General features: G+C 34.2%; 1 protein-coding gene across 2 annotated transcripts; it reads right to left on the bottom strand.

The window, feature by feature from the left end:
* Positions 1-9,006: 9,006 nt before the first annotated feature.
* LOC149420737 (SREBP regulating gene protein) lies at positions 9,007-14,343 on the bottom strand. Of its 2 annotated transcripts, none has more exons than XM_089636286.1 (4): positions 14,184-14,343; positions 13,845-14,001; positions 9,908-10,065; positions 9,007-9,825 (listed from the first exon to the last, which is right to left on the bottom strand). In XM_089636286.1, the coding sequence occupies exons 1-4, from the start codon at positions 14,208-14,210 to the stop codon at positions 9,613-9,615; spliced, it is 555 nt and encodes a 184-aa protein (XP_089492412.1). In that variant the 5' UTR covers positions 14,211-14,343; the 3' UTR covers positions 9,007-9,612. The 2 variants fall into 2 exon arrangements, with proteins under 2 accessions (XP_089492412.1, XP_089492411.1); XM_089636285.1 differs by having other exon boundaries at positions 14,087-14,322.
* Between the last annotated feature and the right edge of the window lie 3,665 nt (positions 14,344-18,008).

Raw genomic sequence — 18,008 nt, 5'->3', positions numbered from 1 at the left:
AACATTGATAAAAAAAAATAAAAAAAATGGACTCAACTTCCTTATTCATTAATTATTTTTTTTTTAATAACATCAATTCTAATAGACGGTTAACATTGGTAATTACTGGAATTCCTTGTTGAAGAATTACAAATTTTTCCATACAAAATGCTTAAGCGACGTGGTTTTCACAGTTCGAATGACGTCACACCACACCCCGCCTCTTACCGCTCGGATTCCGCTCGTTTTGGCGGGCTTAATAAAATTTAAACTTTGAGAATTAATTTAATTATCAAAACAAACTTTAAAAAAAAAAAAAAACAGTATTTAAGTTTGAATGTAAAAAAAATAAAAAAATGGACTCAACTTCCTTATTCATTAACTAATGCTAACAATAATAATGATTATTATTATCGCACAGAAATTTATAGTTTTAAAACTTGTCCGTGTGAAATCAAACCATGTCTCACTGTGCAAAGCAAATGAAACTTGATACACAAAATACGAAATGCTTCGGCCTAGCCCACGCAAAGCGCGTTCACGCCCATAACTGATATATTTTTGGAGTTTTATTTCGCCTTAATGTACAACTACCGACAAAAAAATGAAGAAATTTTGACAGTTTGAGAAAATTCGCTGGCATATAACAAGCGATTAACTTCTTTAGCGTTTTTTGGTCTGGGAAAGTTTGCCATTGCTTTCACTCTTTAGCTGGATCTGTTCTCAGACCGTTTTCCTCGATGACGAAACCCAAATAACGCAGTCGAGACTTTCAAAATTGTGACTTTTTCAAGTTGATGGTTAAACCAACGCATTTAAATTGTTGGAAGAATTTTTCCAACAAGGCGATGTGTTTTTAGAGGTGTCGCTGATGACGATTAGTAACAGAACAAGTTGTTGTTGGAAACGTGGCCGAACAATCCTTCCATCAGCCTTTGCAGCCTAGCTGGGCTGTTTTTTAGATCAAACGGTAATCTTTTATGTAACATACCTCTGCCGGGTACTACTACGAAATCTGTTTTTTCGCAAGAAATGACGTCTAATAGTTTTTGCCAGAAGGCTTTAGACACTATTGATGAGATCAATTTAGAATTTCGTAACTTATCCAAGATAGTGGACGTGCGGTAAGGGGTACGTGTCGGCTTCCGTGCAAGCGTCGTCTACTGTCGAGGCAGAACCGTCTTTCTTAGAAACTAAAAGCGTTGGGTTAGTCCAAGCGCTTCTGCTAGGAACTACTACGCCCATGTTCAACATATTGTCGTCTAGTTCTTTTTCCAACAATTTCACCTTTTGAGGGGCCGTGTTATAGTATCTTTGTTTGATTAGGGGGCCGTTTGTTTTGATATGGTGTTTGACCAGATTGGTTAGACCTAGTCCGCACTTTTATGAAATTGAATTTTTTGATCATTTGCTCTAATTGATTTGCCTGAGGAGGGCTTAAATTCTCATAAGGAATAATTGTGCGAATCTCACTAACTAGAGTAGAAGGAGTGGTGTTGTTGAAGGAGTTGAACACCTGGGGAGCGACGTTAAAGGTTTTCCAGAAATTGACACCAAGGATAAATTTCTGTGTGATGGTTGGGACAATCAAAAAGTTAACTAAGACAGACTTGTCTCCGCATTTGACAGGTAATTCAATAGAATCGGTGACATTATGGGTAGGATACCGTCGGTTAAGATAGGTACAAGTTATATGATATTTAAGGCATCCGCTCTCTGTGTGTAGGTACTGGGCGACAGATTCGCTTGGCAATAGCTTGGATAATAGCGCCAACTTTATTCTGTGTTAAGCTTCTTTAGTTGCGAAGCTTTTTAGAAGGGCTGTCTTGAGTTCTGCCCCCGAGTTTATTTTTCCTTTGTGGATCCTGTGCCACAAAAGTAGTTCTATGTTTATTAGATCAATTAAATTACGGTGTAGAATCTCCGTTGGTATATTTCGTACCAGTGCTGTTTCTTCGATCCTGTCGATAGTATTCCACATTGGTGGTACCATTATATTTGATTTTCCAACTTTTAAGGTCGTAGGTCTTTAATTGGTGTTATTGCTGGTTTTGCTTCGGCGTTGACTGGTGTGTTTGGTAATTACAAGGGTTTCGATGTGACATTTTAACTTCCTTACGTATTTTTTATTGAAGTGAAACTTCTTTACGCGCGTTATGCAATTTCGAGGACCGGAGTAAAACCAACTCATGACCATCATGAAAAACCGTGATCATTTCGCTATAGGAGCCTAGCCAATATTATATACCTACTTTAGGTCACTCTCCAAACTCAGCTTCGCGGTCTAGAGGCAGTGCGCCCGATTGTCGTCGTGAAGAACCGAGGTTCGATCCCCGCTTTAACTATTTTTCTTTTTGTGATTTTTTTTAATAATAATTTTTTTAAAAGTGATAAAATGCTCTCGTGCTGCGACTTTTAGATATTTTGACTATATGATATTTTGGTCGAATACGTAATAACCGCGGTCTAGAGGCAGAGCGTTGGACACTCGTTATGCAGGACCCGGGTTCGAATCCCATATTTTTATAACTTTTAATTTTTTTTATCAACGATTTCTAATAATGTAGTAAAAATAAGATAAATTTTTTAATTTAAATTTAATTTACTTTACGGTACCTATATGATATTTTGGTCGAAATATAGCTTGCAAATCGAGCCGGTAGAGTCGCTCGGTATTTTGATTAATTATTTTTATTTATCAACAATTTGTAATAATGTACTAAAAAATTACATAAATTTGTTAATTTACCTTTACTTTAATTTACGATACCTATATGATATTTTGGTCGAAATATAGCTTACAAATCGTGCCGGTAGAGTCGCTCGGTATTTTGATTAATTATTTTTATTTTGAATCATTAAAATTACTAATCAAGGCCGATAACGCCTCGTCGCGCGAAATATCTCTCCTCGCGGTCTAGAGGCAGAGCGTTCGACACTCGTTATGCTGGACCCGGGTTCGAATCCCATATTTTTATAACATTTAATTTTTTTTATCATATGCTACTTATAAATATGTCAATAGACAGAAAAAAAAGTGAGAATGAATTGAAAAGAGAGAGAGAAGAATAATAAAAGTTTCAATTCCGTCGTGCGTAGGCTTGCCACACACTGTATTTTTTATTAAAGTATAACGCATAATTATTCAAAGCTTTTCTTGATTTATTTTTGGGGGAGATATTTATGTCTTTTAATTCTTGTAACAAATCTTCCTATCTTTGTGAGAGGACATTGGCTATTAATCTCCCAATGAGTTGTTTCGATGTTCCATTTTGACAGATGGAAATGAAGATTCATCGTTGAAATGTATGAAAATCTTTTAACCCTTTCACACCCGCATTATTGTTTCCACATATATAAAATATGTAATGCTCGATAATACCTCAGAAAATTATTTGAAATTTTTTAGTATTTATTTTAATTATTTTACGTTAATTTGGCATAACATTGGACGTCAGAGAGTATTTTTTAAATAGTAAGGTAAAATAAACACAACAAAAAAGTAATAAAAATAACTGTTTCATGTCAAAAATGCACATTTACAATGTAGGGATAATCTCTAATGTTTGAAACAAATAACATTTGAACTAAAATTCATTCACAAATAATCTAGGATAATAATGATAATAAATTATGTGACTAGAGAAGCGATATTGACTAACTATGTAACGGCTTCATGTTTAGACCATATATAGATAAGAGTGAATTACATAGGTAAGAGTGAAGGAGACGACCGAAATCAGTTCATGCGTATGCGATTCAATAATAGCTGACCACTACCTAACTGCAGCTAGTATTAACTTCTGTTACTATGATAAATGTACCGTCGACAAATCGCACCAAGAGTATTGCAATGCACTATCGGACAAAAGGATTGATTTATTGATCGAAATCACCGATTGGAATGCAATGTTAAAATTGTCTGAACCAAACATTATTTATGCAGAATTAAAATCGATTTTTAAAAATATTTATGAAAAAAGTACCTTTACAAAATTAAAAACAAAAAAAATTCGAAATAACCAAAAAACTTGGATGAATGAAAGTCTCGCTGAAAGTATTCTAATACGAGATGCCATGTGGAAAAAGTGGAAAAACAGCCTAATAATAAAAAATATGAAATCGCTTTCAAAAAATATAGAAATAAACTTAATTAACAAATATTAAACACAAAAAAGGCATACTATAATAACAAATTTAATCACTGTTTCAAGGACATTAAAAAAACATGGAATGAAATTAATACAATTTTGGGTAGGAAAAATAAATCTGGTTGCGATGAAGTCTTATCTAAATATTTCCTAAAGTCACAATCTTCTGATGCAGTGGCAGAAAATTTTGCTAACTTTTTTGATGAAGGAGTTAATAAGTTGTTACATGAATGTGATTTCCGAGCGTCTAATCACTTGCAAGAATCCCTACCGCATTCAATGTACTTACCTAGAGCTAATGCTAAGCAAATTGAATATATTATCGGAGGTATGAAAAATTCAAAGTCACCGGGCATAGATCTAATTCGTATGTTTGATTTAAAAAAACATGTCAAATTACTTAGCCCTGTTATTGCTCACTTTATCAACAGAATAATCGATACCAGCCTCATCCCCGATGAATTAAAAAATAGCATTGTAAGACCTATTTTCAAAAATGGAGATCACTCCGAAATTAACAATTACAGGCCAATTTCTATTCTCCCGGCACTAGAAAAAATTTTAGAAAAATATATTTCGATAAATTTAGATAAATATTTGAATATTATAGATGAATGCCAGTACGGGTTCCAGAAAAAAAAAAGTTGTGATAATTTGCTGGAAAAATTTTCTGATTTTATAAATTCTCAACTTAATTCTAAAAAACATGTACTGGTGCTTTTTATTGACTACTCAAAAGCTTTTGACACTCTCAGCCATATACAATTAATTAAGGTTCTTGAAAACATTGGAATCCGGGGTAAACTCCTCTCATTTTTTAAAAACTACTTAACTAATAGAAAAATGAACGTAAAGATTTTAAATGATATGAGTAAAGGAAGACATATTAAATCAGGAGTACCGCAAGGATCAATTTTAGGTCCAAAATTGTACATTATATATGTTATTGTTATGTCAAAACTCTTTAAAAAGGCCTTTAGATTCATTTTTGCTGACGATACTGCACTTGTAGTATCCAATGAAAATCCTATCATAGCTATTCAACAATTGCAAAGTGACTTTAACGAGCTACTTAAATGGGCTCATGATGTTGGTTTAATTATTAATGTTAAAAAAACAAAATGTATGTATGTAAAATCACCAAGCCTGGGAATATGGAATATACCCAAAATAATTGCTCATAATTCTGAATGTATTCATAGAAAAATTGAAAATATTTGCCACTGTGAAACAATTGACTTTACTAACGAATATACTTATATGGTACTAATAGTAGACAATAAATTTAAATGGGATAAACAAGTGGCTAAAATCTGTAACCAGCTCCGATCTTTTGCAAGTAATTTTTATAAACTGAAATTTGTTTTGCCTCATTGTACTCTTAAAATAATTTATTTTTCTATGGTCGAATCCATACTCAGATATGGCATACGAACTTGGGGGCACTCAAGCAATATTTATATTAAATATATACAAAACTTACAAATTGCTATAATAAAAAAAATTGTACCACCGAATATCTACAGACAAAGAAGTAATCTAAAACTACTGTATGGTTCTGAGGGCCTACTTCCAATAAAGGGTATTCTTTGGTACATTATTATAATGGATAATGAGGGAGATAGCAAATATAAAAAGCAACCGGTGCATAATCACACAACAAGATTCACTGAAAATAAGGGCCTCATTATTCCAAGAGTAACAAATAAGTATGGAAGCCGAACGCTTAAATATTTAATACCAGAGATTTTCAATAAATTTAATAATTCTTTTAAACCTCAGAATAATTCAATTCAATTTGTTTATTAATTTCAAAAACATTACAAAATTGTTCATTTCAAAGCGTTTTTAAAATAATTTTTATAATAAGAATTAAAAGATTAATATTTACAGTGTGTATATCAACTATACCAGTGATAATAAAGCTTGCCTTTTAAAAGAAGCTTCATTGATGGCAAACATGTCGATATCCGAATTGATTCTGTTCAACAGCAAGATTGCTCTCCCCACAGGCATGACCATTGGCAAGTTAGTTCTGCAGGCCGGGAGATAAAATAGTCTATGTTGTCGGTGACGTAGATAACCATCGGGAACATAGAAATGAATGCTCTCCATGATGACCGAGTTTTCAAACCATCCACGAATCAGTCTAAAGAAATGTGTAGCAATGCGCACATCTCTCCTGACCCGTAGATAGTTCATTCCGAGCATACCCAAAAGAAAGTCAGTGGGATAGAGCCACGGGTAGTAGCCATACTCCCTCATGTAGAGAAATCTCAAGAATTTCTTCTGAACTCTCTCCAACATGAGAGAATACTTTACCTGGTGTGGACTCCAAATCACCGACCCACTTTCAAGTCTACTCCTTACTAATGAATTAAATAAAACTATAAGCACCCGGTTATCTCTGAAATTCCTTGCAGTGCGTAGAACAAAGCCCAGAATTCTAAGTGAAGTGCTACATGCCGCCTCAATATGAGCATGAAATGTCAGTCAAACATGATTCCAAGATCCTTCATTGTCGAGACACGTTTTAAACTTCGGGCGTCCATTGTATACCGGTAATACCAGGTATGACTCGCCCTAGTGAATGACAAAATTAAACATTTAGAAACATTAAACTCAATCCGATTTATTTTACTAAATTCAACAATTCTATTAATGTCTGACTGGAGTTGATTGCAGTCTTCTAAATTTAGTATTTCTAAGAAAAGTTTCAAGTCATCAGCAAAGAGAAGAAACCTAGAATGCAGAATTACTTCTGAAATATCGTTTATAAATACGGAAAAGAGGAGTGGGCCTAAATTACTGCCTTGGGGTACCCCCGATCGTACAAAGAAATGGTTGGATTGGAATAGTCCATGAGACACAAACTGTTTCCTGTCTGCAAGATAGCTAGCAAAAAAAGTAAGTAGTCTTATGGAGAATCCTATTGTAGCCAGTTTATTGAGTAAAACGTCGTGATTTACAGTATCGAAGGCCTTTGAAAAATCATTGTATGAACAATCTACTTGATGGCCTTTGTCTAATGATTTAGATACGTAATCCGTAAACACCAATAGGTTGGTTTCTGTCGATCGACCTTTTCTAAATCCATGTTGTTCAGAAATTAGAAACGGTTCAACTTGTGGTAGTGCGAATTTATGAAGAATCGATTCGAATAATGAGAGACCCTGCCCCAAAAACACTAAGCGTTGGCTAATAAGCGACGAATCAATGTATCTCTGAACTTTATTATTGATGTATTCCTGAACATCTCAACGTACCTGCCTAAATAATTTGTATATAGGTAGGTACTTTGATATATATTATTTTGTGATATTGTTTATTGTATAATTTTGTGTCATACATGTATTAAAAATTAAAAATGTTTATATATATTATTTGTAGAACCTACAGACAAGCCGTCATGTGTGACAGCTTTGTGGGACCGCATAAAACTTGTATCTTTAAAAATTTATAATAAATAAAAAATAAAAAATAAACAAAAAAAAAAATAAAAAAAATCTTTAAAAACTCGCCATACCAGTCGAAGACATGTCCGTCACTACCAGTGTTCATTTGAATGAACATTGAAATTCATTTACAATATTCTGGCAAATTACTTTGAACAGTGAATTGAACTGATGTTATTATTTTAGAAAATATTTTTATGCGTTTAAATATTTGTAATTCGAGTGGAAAATATTGATATCTCACCTTAAATGAAGTAATCAATGACGACAGATATTCGATGAAACTCACAATCAGCAGATGTCAAAATATTTATCGTTTTTGTGGCGGGAATAAGTATTTCAACCGAACGGAAAAAAAAAGACGCCACAGAAAATATTACAAGCTAAAAGAAAGCAAAAACATGGCGTTTCTAAATTGCTACCGTTACGGTAAAAAAAATCACAAAGTTAGTGTTAATATCAATTAACACTGGGGCTGAAAGGGTTAAGTGTTTGATTTTTGGAAAAAATTGGCCAGCATTTTGCTTGTAAAATAGGTTTATTGGTGAATCACTTGGCACTATTAAAAATTTCACTTGGTTTTTGAAAAAAGAAATAAAATTCGATGGGAAGTTGTAGAATGAAATTACTCTTAGGTGGTGTTATTTCTAGATTGAAATTAGGTATGAGAATTCCAATCAATTTATTCGATATCAATGTACCAATATATTCAACTGCCAGAATTGATGGTGTGATTCTCTCCATATGTATAATTCTGGCTTTTTGGTATGTGCAATTCACGCCTGTGTAATTTTGTCCCAACACTCTTTTCATCATATTTAACTTAAAACCTTTTAAAACTTAATTTATACATTCATAAGGTTTGTATCCAGAGGCGGCTATTATCTGTTTCAATTTGTAGGTAGGTAGGTCCGAGACTCAAAATACATATTATTGTATTAAAGATTCTCCAGTTTCCCGCTTGTACTACGAGTTTCCGGACACCGTGTATAGTAAGTGGAAATAACTATACAATCCATGTACTTACAAGAAATTTTTTTTGAAGAGATTATGTTTTAATGTAATTGTGCACAACATTAAATTAAATAAAATAAAAGTTTGAAACGCCCGTCTGCAGTATCCAAAGATACTGGGTGCGAAGCAAAGAGTATGGTGGTTCCGTGGTGCGAAGCAATACAACGTTTATCAATTCCATTTGAATTTGACAATAATCTTTTACTGTTTTGTGTTGTTTCATTCTTCAGCTTCATTCTACATCGATAACATAAAGAATTATTCCCTAACCTATCCCGAACTGTCCAATTGAAACCATTGTTCCACACACGACAAGCGTGTAAAATGAAAAACTGACATATGTTTATGTCACCATCTATATGACCATGTCCTGGAACGCGGGTTATAACAATAATAAAACAAAAAAGTCAATAATAATGTATGTAATATGAATTATCCAAGATAATAATCCAACTTGATATATGTTTTAGTTGGTAATGAATCTGTATAAAATTACAAAATGCTATCTCTCTACTTGAATGTACCTCCTCTCTTGCCCTGTACAACTTGCCTTGTCATTTGGTTCTTGCTTGATGATACGTTGTAAGTACCTATATTAATACATATTTATTAGAATAGTCTTTCTCGGATATAGCATTTACATATTATCCTTAAAACTATTTACAATAATAATTTCATTTATGGGCATTTAGAGATGGATAATATGTACATGAACTTGATACAGTTGTAGCAGGAATTATGGTAAATAAGTACTAAGTACATATATATTATATTAATAATAAATAATTCACCTCGTCCCGTTAGAGTAAAAACTCCCTTCAGTAAGGTGAGAAGTTTTGTATTTTCAGTCCCTTATATTTATAAGAACCTTACAAGAGAATTTCACAGTAGTTCACTACGGCCTCGAGGGCTGGGGAAGAATAAGTTTGCAAGAGGTTTAGTCTGTTCACGGTATGTGTCAGTCTTATGACAAAAGTTCAAAACTGAATAACACCAGCGCCTCAGGGCCACGATCAAGAGACCTGGGGGAGGAAGTTGGCAGTGTCTCCGTCCTCCTGGCCGAAGCAGTGCTTCTCCTTCGGGTCTCGGTATGAGTTCTCGTGGTGCACGCTGTGCGAGTCCGTGCGGCATTTGGCCAGGCACAACTCAAAGTGGTCGCTCACCGACGCAAACAGTACATTCTGCTTCGCTGACACCTTGTCCAGAATGGATTCTAGAACTTCTTTCTGCAACAACATCAAATCAGATTAGGATCTCTATCTCTTGCCATATGTGGCGTTTACAACAGTATGATGAATAGACCAATACCTTGTCCGGGTGCAGGCAGCATGAAACGCAGAACTCATAGATGGTGCAGCACATCTTGTGCGTGCAAGTATTGCACGAGTATTGCTTGTGCTTAGTGCGCTCTGCCTTGATGTTGCAGCACCCATTGCTCTGGAGGTTTGGACGGCGACAGACATAACCTAAAACATAATTTATTGGAAAATAAGTATTGTTTTTTACTTTCCAGGGATGATGAAAGTATTAGCTGAATGCAGAAGAAATTTGTAAACACCAACACGTTAATAGTTACAAAATAAGTATTAATGCTTAAGCAATTGGTAAAAACAAAAAAACAATGAATATTGTGAATCTCTAAATAGTTTAAAACAAAGTCACTATCCGCGTCTGTTTGTGCGCTTAGTTCTTCTAAACTAAGCAACGGAGTTTGATAAGGATTTTACTTTCATTTAGAGAATTCATACTGGAAGGTTTATTTATATAATACATGGATATATTTATTGAAAGTAGAGGAAAGTCGAGCAACACCGGATACACGTCAGCTAGTTTTCTTATAAAGCATTGCAAGCAGGTCTCTAATATCTCGGCGTTAATCAAGAGTTTTAAGCCTGTGACAGACCAGGCTATAAGCGCGCATATTGTCATGGCTTGGCCTATTTCAGTATATCGCCCGCCATACATTCCCATTGGTAGTGGTATGGCTAGCGATATGCTGAAATAGGCCAAGTCACAATGCGTATAGCGTCGCCTACCTTGATTATGGAGACATGGTTTTTATCATTTCGCATGCGATAAGAAACATATTTCAAAAACTTTGAAAGTATTAATGCTTGAGCATGATCTTTAGAAATTATCTATACTCATAACACTTGCTTGCTTAAAATTGATACTGCGGTCACGTGTAGATCTTTAGAAATTATCTACACTTTCACCATAGCACACTTTCAAGGTTGTCATACTTCATTATGCGCATGCTTGCTTGAAGGTGATACTGCGGTCACGTGTAGATCTTTAGAAATTATCTACACTTTCACCATAGCACACTTTCAAGGTTGTCATACTTCATTATGCACATGCTTGCTTGAAGGTGATACTGCGGTCACGTGTAGATCTTTAGAAATTATCTACACTTTCACCATAGCACACTTTCAAGGTTGTCATACTTCATTATGCGCATGCTTGCTTGAAGGTGATACTGCGGTCACGTGTAGATCTTTAGAAATTATCTACACTTTCACCATAGCACACTTTCAAGGTTGTCATACTTCATTATGCGCATGCTTGCTTGAAGGTGATACTGCGGTCACGTGTAGATCTTTAGAAATTATCTACACTTTCACCATAGCACACTTTCAAGGTTGTCATACTTCATTATGCGCATGCTTGCTTGAAGGTGATACTGCGGTCACGTGTAGATCTTTAGAAATTATCTACACTTTCACCATAGCACACTTTCAAGGTTGTCATACTTCATTATGCACATGCTTGCTTGAAGGTGATACTGCGGTCACGTGTAGATCTTTAGAAATTATCTACACTTTCACCATAGCACACTTTCAAGGTTGTCATACTTCATTATGCGCATGCTTGCTTGAAGGTGATACTGCGGTCACGTGTAGATCATTAGAAATTATCTACACTTTCACCATAGCACACTTTCAAGGTTGTCATACTTCATTATGCGCATGCTTGCTTGAAGGTGATACTGCGGTCACGTGTAGATCTTTAGAAATTCAAAACAAACAATACTGTGAATATTATAATTGAGGTAACTTTTCCGTAATCCTTTTACTTCTGAATATGCACAAATTATTTTAATAACACTTTATTTCAACTTAATACAAGAAGCAATTATTTATAAAAATTCATTAACCGGTTCAGTGCCAATCACTCCCATGGGCGGAACATATGTAAATTAATACAACTACGCATTATTCTCCGCGTTGATCCCAATTCCGGCAAATGTCAATTTATATCAACAAGACTTACATAGTGTCAACCCTATACAAATTAATACAACTACGCATTATTCTCCGCGTTGATCCCAATTCCGGCAAATGTCAATTTATATCAACAAGACTTACATAGTGTCAACCCTATACAAATTCTGCTAAGAGATTTTCCTAAACTTAAAAGTTTAAATCAAATTTAATAAAGCTATATAGTCTTCGTAGATGTCAAGCACCAAAGCTGCAGGCAAAAGAGGTCTGACTCTTTTGACTATCAAACCAGTGTGCTTTCCTTGACATCTGTTCCTATGAATATTCAGTGGTCAAGAGGTATTAACTATTAAGACACATCATTTCCAAAATACTATTTTTGTATTTATTCAACCAAAATATAACTCTCCAAAATATCTATCTTCAAAGTTTCACTGTTCTGTCTTTGAAAACAAAACAAAAAGTAAGCACGGGTTGTTTCGGAGAATTTGAACAATTCTTCAAATTACGAAGTTAATTTTCAAGTTCTGTGAAAGTTTTTTTCAAGTTCTGTTTTTATTTCAGTTCTGTAAAGCAACTAGCCTATACTGATATAATAACAGAAATTGAATAGGATTTTCACAGATCCCATAAATGAACGTTGAAATTTGATGATGTGTTCAAATTCTCCGAAACAACCCGTCCTAAGACAAATACAGACCACCATTTAATTAAAATAATTTACCAAATTATGATTGTGCATGTTTTTCCATCTCATCATGTAAATAGTTAAATATAAACCGCTGGATATGTAATACAAATTATGATTGTGCATGTTTTTCCATCTCATCATGTAAATAGTTAAATATAAACCGCTGGATATGTAATACAAATTATGATTGTGCATGTTTTTCCATCTCATCATGTAAATAGTTAAATATAAACCGCTGGATATGTAATACAAATTATGATTGTGCATGTTTTTCCATCTCATCATGTAAATAGTTAAATATAAACTGCTGGATATGTAATACAAATTATGATTGTGCATGTTTTTCCATCTCATCATGTAAATAGTTAAATATAAACCGCTGGATATGTAATACAAATTATGATTGTGCATGTTTTTCCATCTCATCATGTAAATAGTTAAATATAAACCGCTGGATATGTAATATAAATTATGATTGTGCATGTTTTTCCATCTCATCATGTAAATAGTTAAATATAAACCGCTGGACATGTAATACAAATATTTTTTGAAATTCAACATTTTGAAATCAAAATTCAACTTAATTACTATAAAAGAGAATCATTTATGTCAGGGGAGAAGAACATACTGCATTAAAGTTCCTTTTTTTTTAATCAAAGTTCAAAATTTCATGTGTTTTGACAGTTTCCACAACCATGTCTTTGGTTTTTTCTTCTTGATTTGTTTATTGTAGGTTAAGTAGGTTATAAATATGTATAAAATAACCCAAACTAAGAACCTAACAAACTATTTTGTGCATATTTTTCGTCTCCCCGACATAAATAGCTGTCTCTAAATATTATGCATGTAGTATAATACTTTACCGTTGTTTCTTCTCTTGTAGGAAATGAAGGGTTATAATTTGTGCGTTTTACGCTTTAACGTTATGCGTTAATAATTCTTAATAGAAGTAAGCGGAGTAAGGAAATTTTACCGTAATTTTTACAGAAATGAACATAAAATGTATGCCTTCAAGACGATTATTATAAAAAAACAAGAATCGCTTTCGGTAAATATTTACCTACGACTACCGTTTTTACTACTACAAAAAATTGCCCCTTTAATAACGCCTGCTCGCGTCCCCTTTAGAGTTATATCCCAGTTTTCAAGTAGTTTGTGGGCTACGCTAGGTTTGTATAGACTGGTTTGTGATTTAATTCTACCTAATCCAACCGAACCTAACATGTACGGAATATTTTCTCAAACGGTAGTCGTAGGTAAATAATTACCTCGCTTTCAAGTTATCACCGATCGGTGAACTAGAAGATAAAATATATATTTCTTGGATTACCTCTGTCATCAACGATAAGCGCTTTTCCTTGGAGAGAATTTCTACAGTTTACAATCTCGGTCAAAGTTTCATTGTGTTCTTGTAAAGTCCTCCATATAAAAGGACTCTTTCGCTCAAATATTATCTCTTGAGCACCAGAGTCTGCCGAGTTGTCATTCTAGAAACAAACGAAGATCAATTAATGGGACTGTGATAAAATCTCAACACGAAAACAGAATGTAACAATGTAAACGTGATCTCACATCTTTTATCAAATTAACTATAAAATAAGTTAAAGCTGAACAAAATATTAAGCCGAGGACAGTTCTTCGTCTAATCAATCGCATTAAAGCCGCATACCACATTGTAACTATCGCTTAAATTCATTTCTAGTTATTTTCCGTGCTAATAACATCTAATCACGACAGAATCTAGTTCTCAGAACGAAATGTCCGAAATGTCACTTTACAGCGTTTTGTGATGAAAACTTTAGGTTGTTTTCCTGCTAGGTGAAGTGAGGTTGAGTTAGGCCATGGACATGAAATAAACATAAGAATTAGACAATAGCATGGAAAACAGGCATCCTTAGATTGGGCATGTCATAGTGATGGGCAGGATTGAACATTTACATGACCGAAATATTTTGATCGAAACATCGAGTGGTGGTCAGCGGGAGCAGTAGCTGTGGACAGGGGCTACGTTTTAAGTTCTCAGGGGGGGGGTCATTCTGACCAATGACGTGACGGCTGTGGTTTTGAACGATTTTTGACAGAATCGATCTTGTTCGATGACGTTTCGCAACGATTGTCTCGTACGGTGTGATGATTTTTGACAGAATCGATTTATCCATGACAATGAATCGAAATATTTCTAATGTCAAAAACATCCAGTAAATCATCGATTGTTCCCATCGCCAGCATAAATAATATCATGTTGGTAGCTGCAAGTAAACAATAAACATATCCTTATTTTTGGAATAATTTAATGAGTAAAACCTCAAATTGTTATATTTAGCTGTTTTAATCCTGTAATGCACACTTAAATTTTATTTGATTAATTTGTGTTACTTTACAAATTACTCATTTAAAATAATATATAGTTTATTTGCGGCACGTTCCAAAGTGGAAGTATCTAAGTAAGTTCTCAGTATCGCCTTGCTGCCTTCCACTATTCAGAATTGAAACATTTCTTGAAAGAAACGGCTTTGACCGTGTTTGTTGACCAGATCTGAATAGCCATGTATTTCCCCAGCTTCTTCTTCCCGCCACTACCTTTAGCCTCACAACAGGGTCTCTTGTGCGGTATACATATGTAGGTATATATTTTTTTAAACAAAGATAACAACAACTCTCGAACGAATAATAAAAAGATCCTAGATGCGACTGAATCTTTATTCTGATTTTTCTGTTTCACATTTTTTGTTTGAAAGTTGTTAATACTGTCTTCATGATTAAATAATAAACATATCACTTCTTTCTACCCGGCGAACTATTAATGACATTCTTATACTTTTTAAATTACTGAACAATCTCATAGACTGCCCTCAAATGTTAAGTGTTATATATTTTCGTGTCCCTGTTAAATCAACTCGACTCCACCACCTTTTCCACAGTGACAATCATAGCACTAACTATTTGTATCATTCACCGTTGACGCGTTTTCACCGCACTGCCAACACGTATACAGACCTTTTTGATATTTTCAAAACCTCACCGTCTTGCATCAAGGCAAAAATACTTGGTTGTGAATGTAACTGATATCTTTGTGAAAGGTTAAATGTCTGTTTGTACTGCATCATACTGACATGTTATTCTTTATGTGTAACATACAGAGATGTGCAAAATGGGTACCCAAAACCATTTGAAATGCAAAATGGAAATGGGTCAAAACTTTTCCATTTGAAAATGCAAAATGCAAAATGGTTTTTAGAAAAGCATTTCAAATGCAAAATGCAAAATACCTATTTTCAAAATGCAAAATGGTTTCTCAGGTCAAACAATTAAAATAATTATGTAATTTTTAAACAATTTTGTCATAATAATGGACATCAATGTAGAACAAACATTATACATGATGGTAAATCCAAAAACACCACGACTACAGATTATGAAACCACAAAAAATTTGCGCAGGACTAATGTTGCCAACGTAAAAACATAGAAACTGCTATCTAACATTTAATATTACAGCGTCATGGCCCCATGTTCAGTATTTGAATCAGTATTTTTTGTAATGGTATCACTCAATTGCCAGGGCTCCTACCAGGGAGCAACTTGACAAATGTAAATTATCTCTCATAGCGAGGTTGAGGACAGACTGATATTTGGGGCTTATGAAAAAAAGATGAGTGGAGATAGTAGGAAGAATGTTGCAAAAAAGCATTTAAAATGGAAAATGCATTGAGAAAAGCATTTAAAATGCAAAATGCAAAATGGTTTTTAGAAAAGCATTTAAAATGCAAAATGGAAAATACCCATTTTGCATTTTGCATTTCCATTTGAAATGGATTTATTTGAAATAAAGCACATCTCTGGTAACATAATGTATGGTGTTCTTATACATATACATTCCACATATATACATATATGTGTCTCTGAGTCTCTGACAGCCCTGAATTGTTGTAGCTACTTTGCCCGTACCTGCTGGCCATAGTGGCCAAGTGGAGATAAATTTGATTATAACAATAAACTCACTACTATTTGCGCTATTATAATATTTTGCTAGATTATATCTGTTGGCAAGTCACCTTTTCTGTATGTTTTATCTTGTTTAAATGAAGTGCTTTCTATTATTGTAGCATTCTATGCCTTAAGAAAATTTCAGCTGTATCACATTCAATGTCGTTTTGTATACATATTGTTGTGTTCTTAAATGTAATACTAATATTCGCCTATGTACCACTGTGTACTTATAATCTCATGTATCACATTATTGTAAAAGCCTTTTATGACGTTTAATAAATAAATAAATAAATCATTGCCAGTATGAAAAATATGGTGTTGCCTATTTTTCGCAAATGAAGTACCTGCCTACAAAAATGTTGCCATACCAATATACCATATTTTGTCTAAGCCCGTCGTCCCACGAGTCAATTTAATAAGCAATTTTTACATAAACCAAATGCTGTAAGACCCTGCTCAGAAAAGTTCCACACTGAACTGTGCTACAGACCGTTACCTTACTATAACGAAATTAATTTTCTGCGCAGGGTCGTCTTGCAGCATTCGGTTTATGTCGATTGCTTACCGACCCTGCCTTCACAATTGAATTCATCAACATTTTCTATTGAAATCTTTAGAATCGAGGCTAGAACAATGTTTTTACTTCTTGCCTTCTAGGGCAGGGCTTCCCTAACTGTGAGTCGCGACGCCCTGGGGCGCCGCGAGGCAATCTTTATAGCGTCTTCCACATGCACACTTCGGAGCGACTGAGTCCCGCGCCACTTCAGGCCGCCGCGCAGAAAAGTCTCACAGTGAACTGCGCTGTAATTGAATGTGTAACTGTGTGGAATTAAATGTTGTGATGGATATAATTATTAAAGTAGTAAACTATGTGAAAATATGCAAGATTTTTCCAGAAGCTTTGTGAAGAATTGGGTGCTGAAAACACCTCTTCAATTTATTATTGCAACTCTCGTTGGTTATCCAGAGGCAATGTACTCGCACGTGTATACGAATTATGAAATGAGTTTTACACTTACCTACATACAGAATCACACAATGATGCGCAAAACTTTATTAAAACAGAGTTTTTAATAAAATTGTCATATCTCTGCTACATATTTCAAAAATTAAATGATCTCAATAAGTCCTTGCAGGGAAATAATACTCATATATTACAACTGGCAGATAAAATCACTTGGTTTCAGAAGAAGTTGCTCTTATGGAAAAGAAAATTAGAAGAAGATTAAGTAAGTTCCGAATGTTTCCTTGCTTTACAAGGCATTCTACAAGAAAAATCGACAGAAATTCTCGATCCTTCGAATACCAAAGAAAAAATTGCTTTTTTATCCTTTTTGTTTGCTTCCATTTTTGTTTTTATGTTGTAAATCTATTAAAATGTATAAAAGTAAACCAAGCCTCACAGCTCGTGCCGCTAGGAGGCCTTGGTGTAGAATACTGACATGAAAATGAATCAGAAATGTCAGAAGTTGGAGGTATTATAAGGCCCTTCGTACACAGATATA

The sequence above is a fragment of the Hesperophylax consimilis genome, chromosome 10 (assembly GCF_061612785.1).
Source record: "Hesperophylax consimilis isolate HC1 chromosome 10, BYU_Hcon_1.0, whole genome shotgun sequence".
Lineage (NCBI taxonomy): Eukaryota > Metazoa > Arthropoda > Insecta > Trichoptera > Limnephilidae > Hesperophylax > Hesperophylax consimilis.
This window is presented reverse-complemented; position numbering and strand designations above follow the sequence as displayed.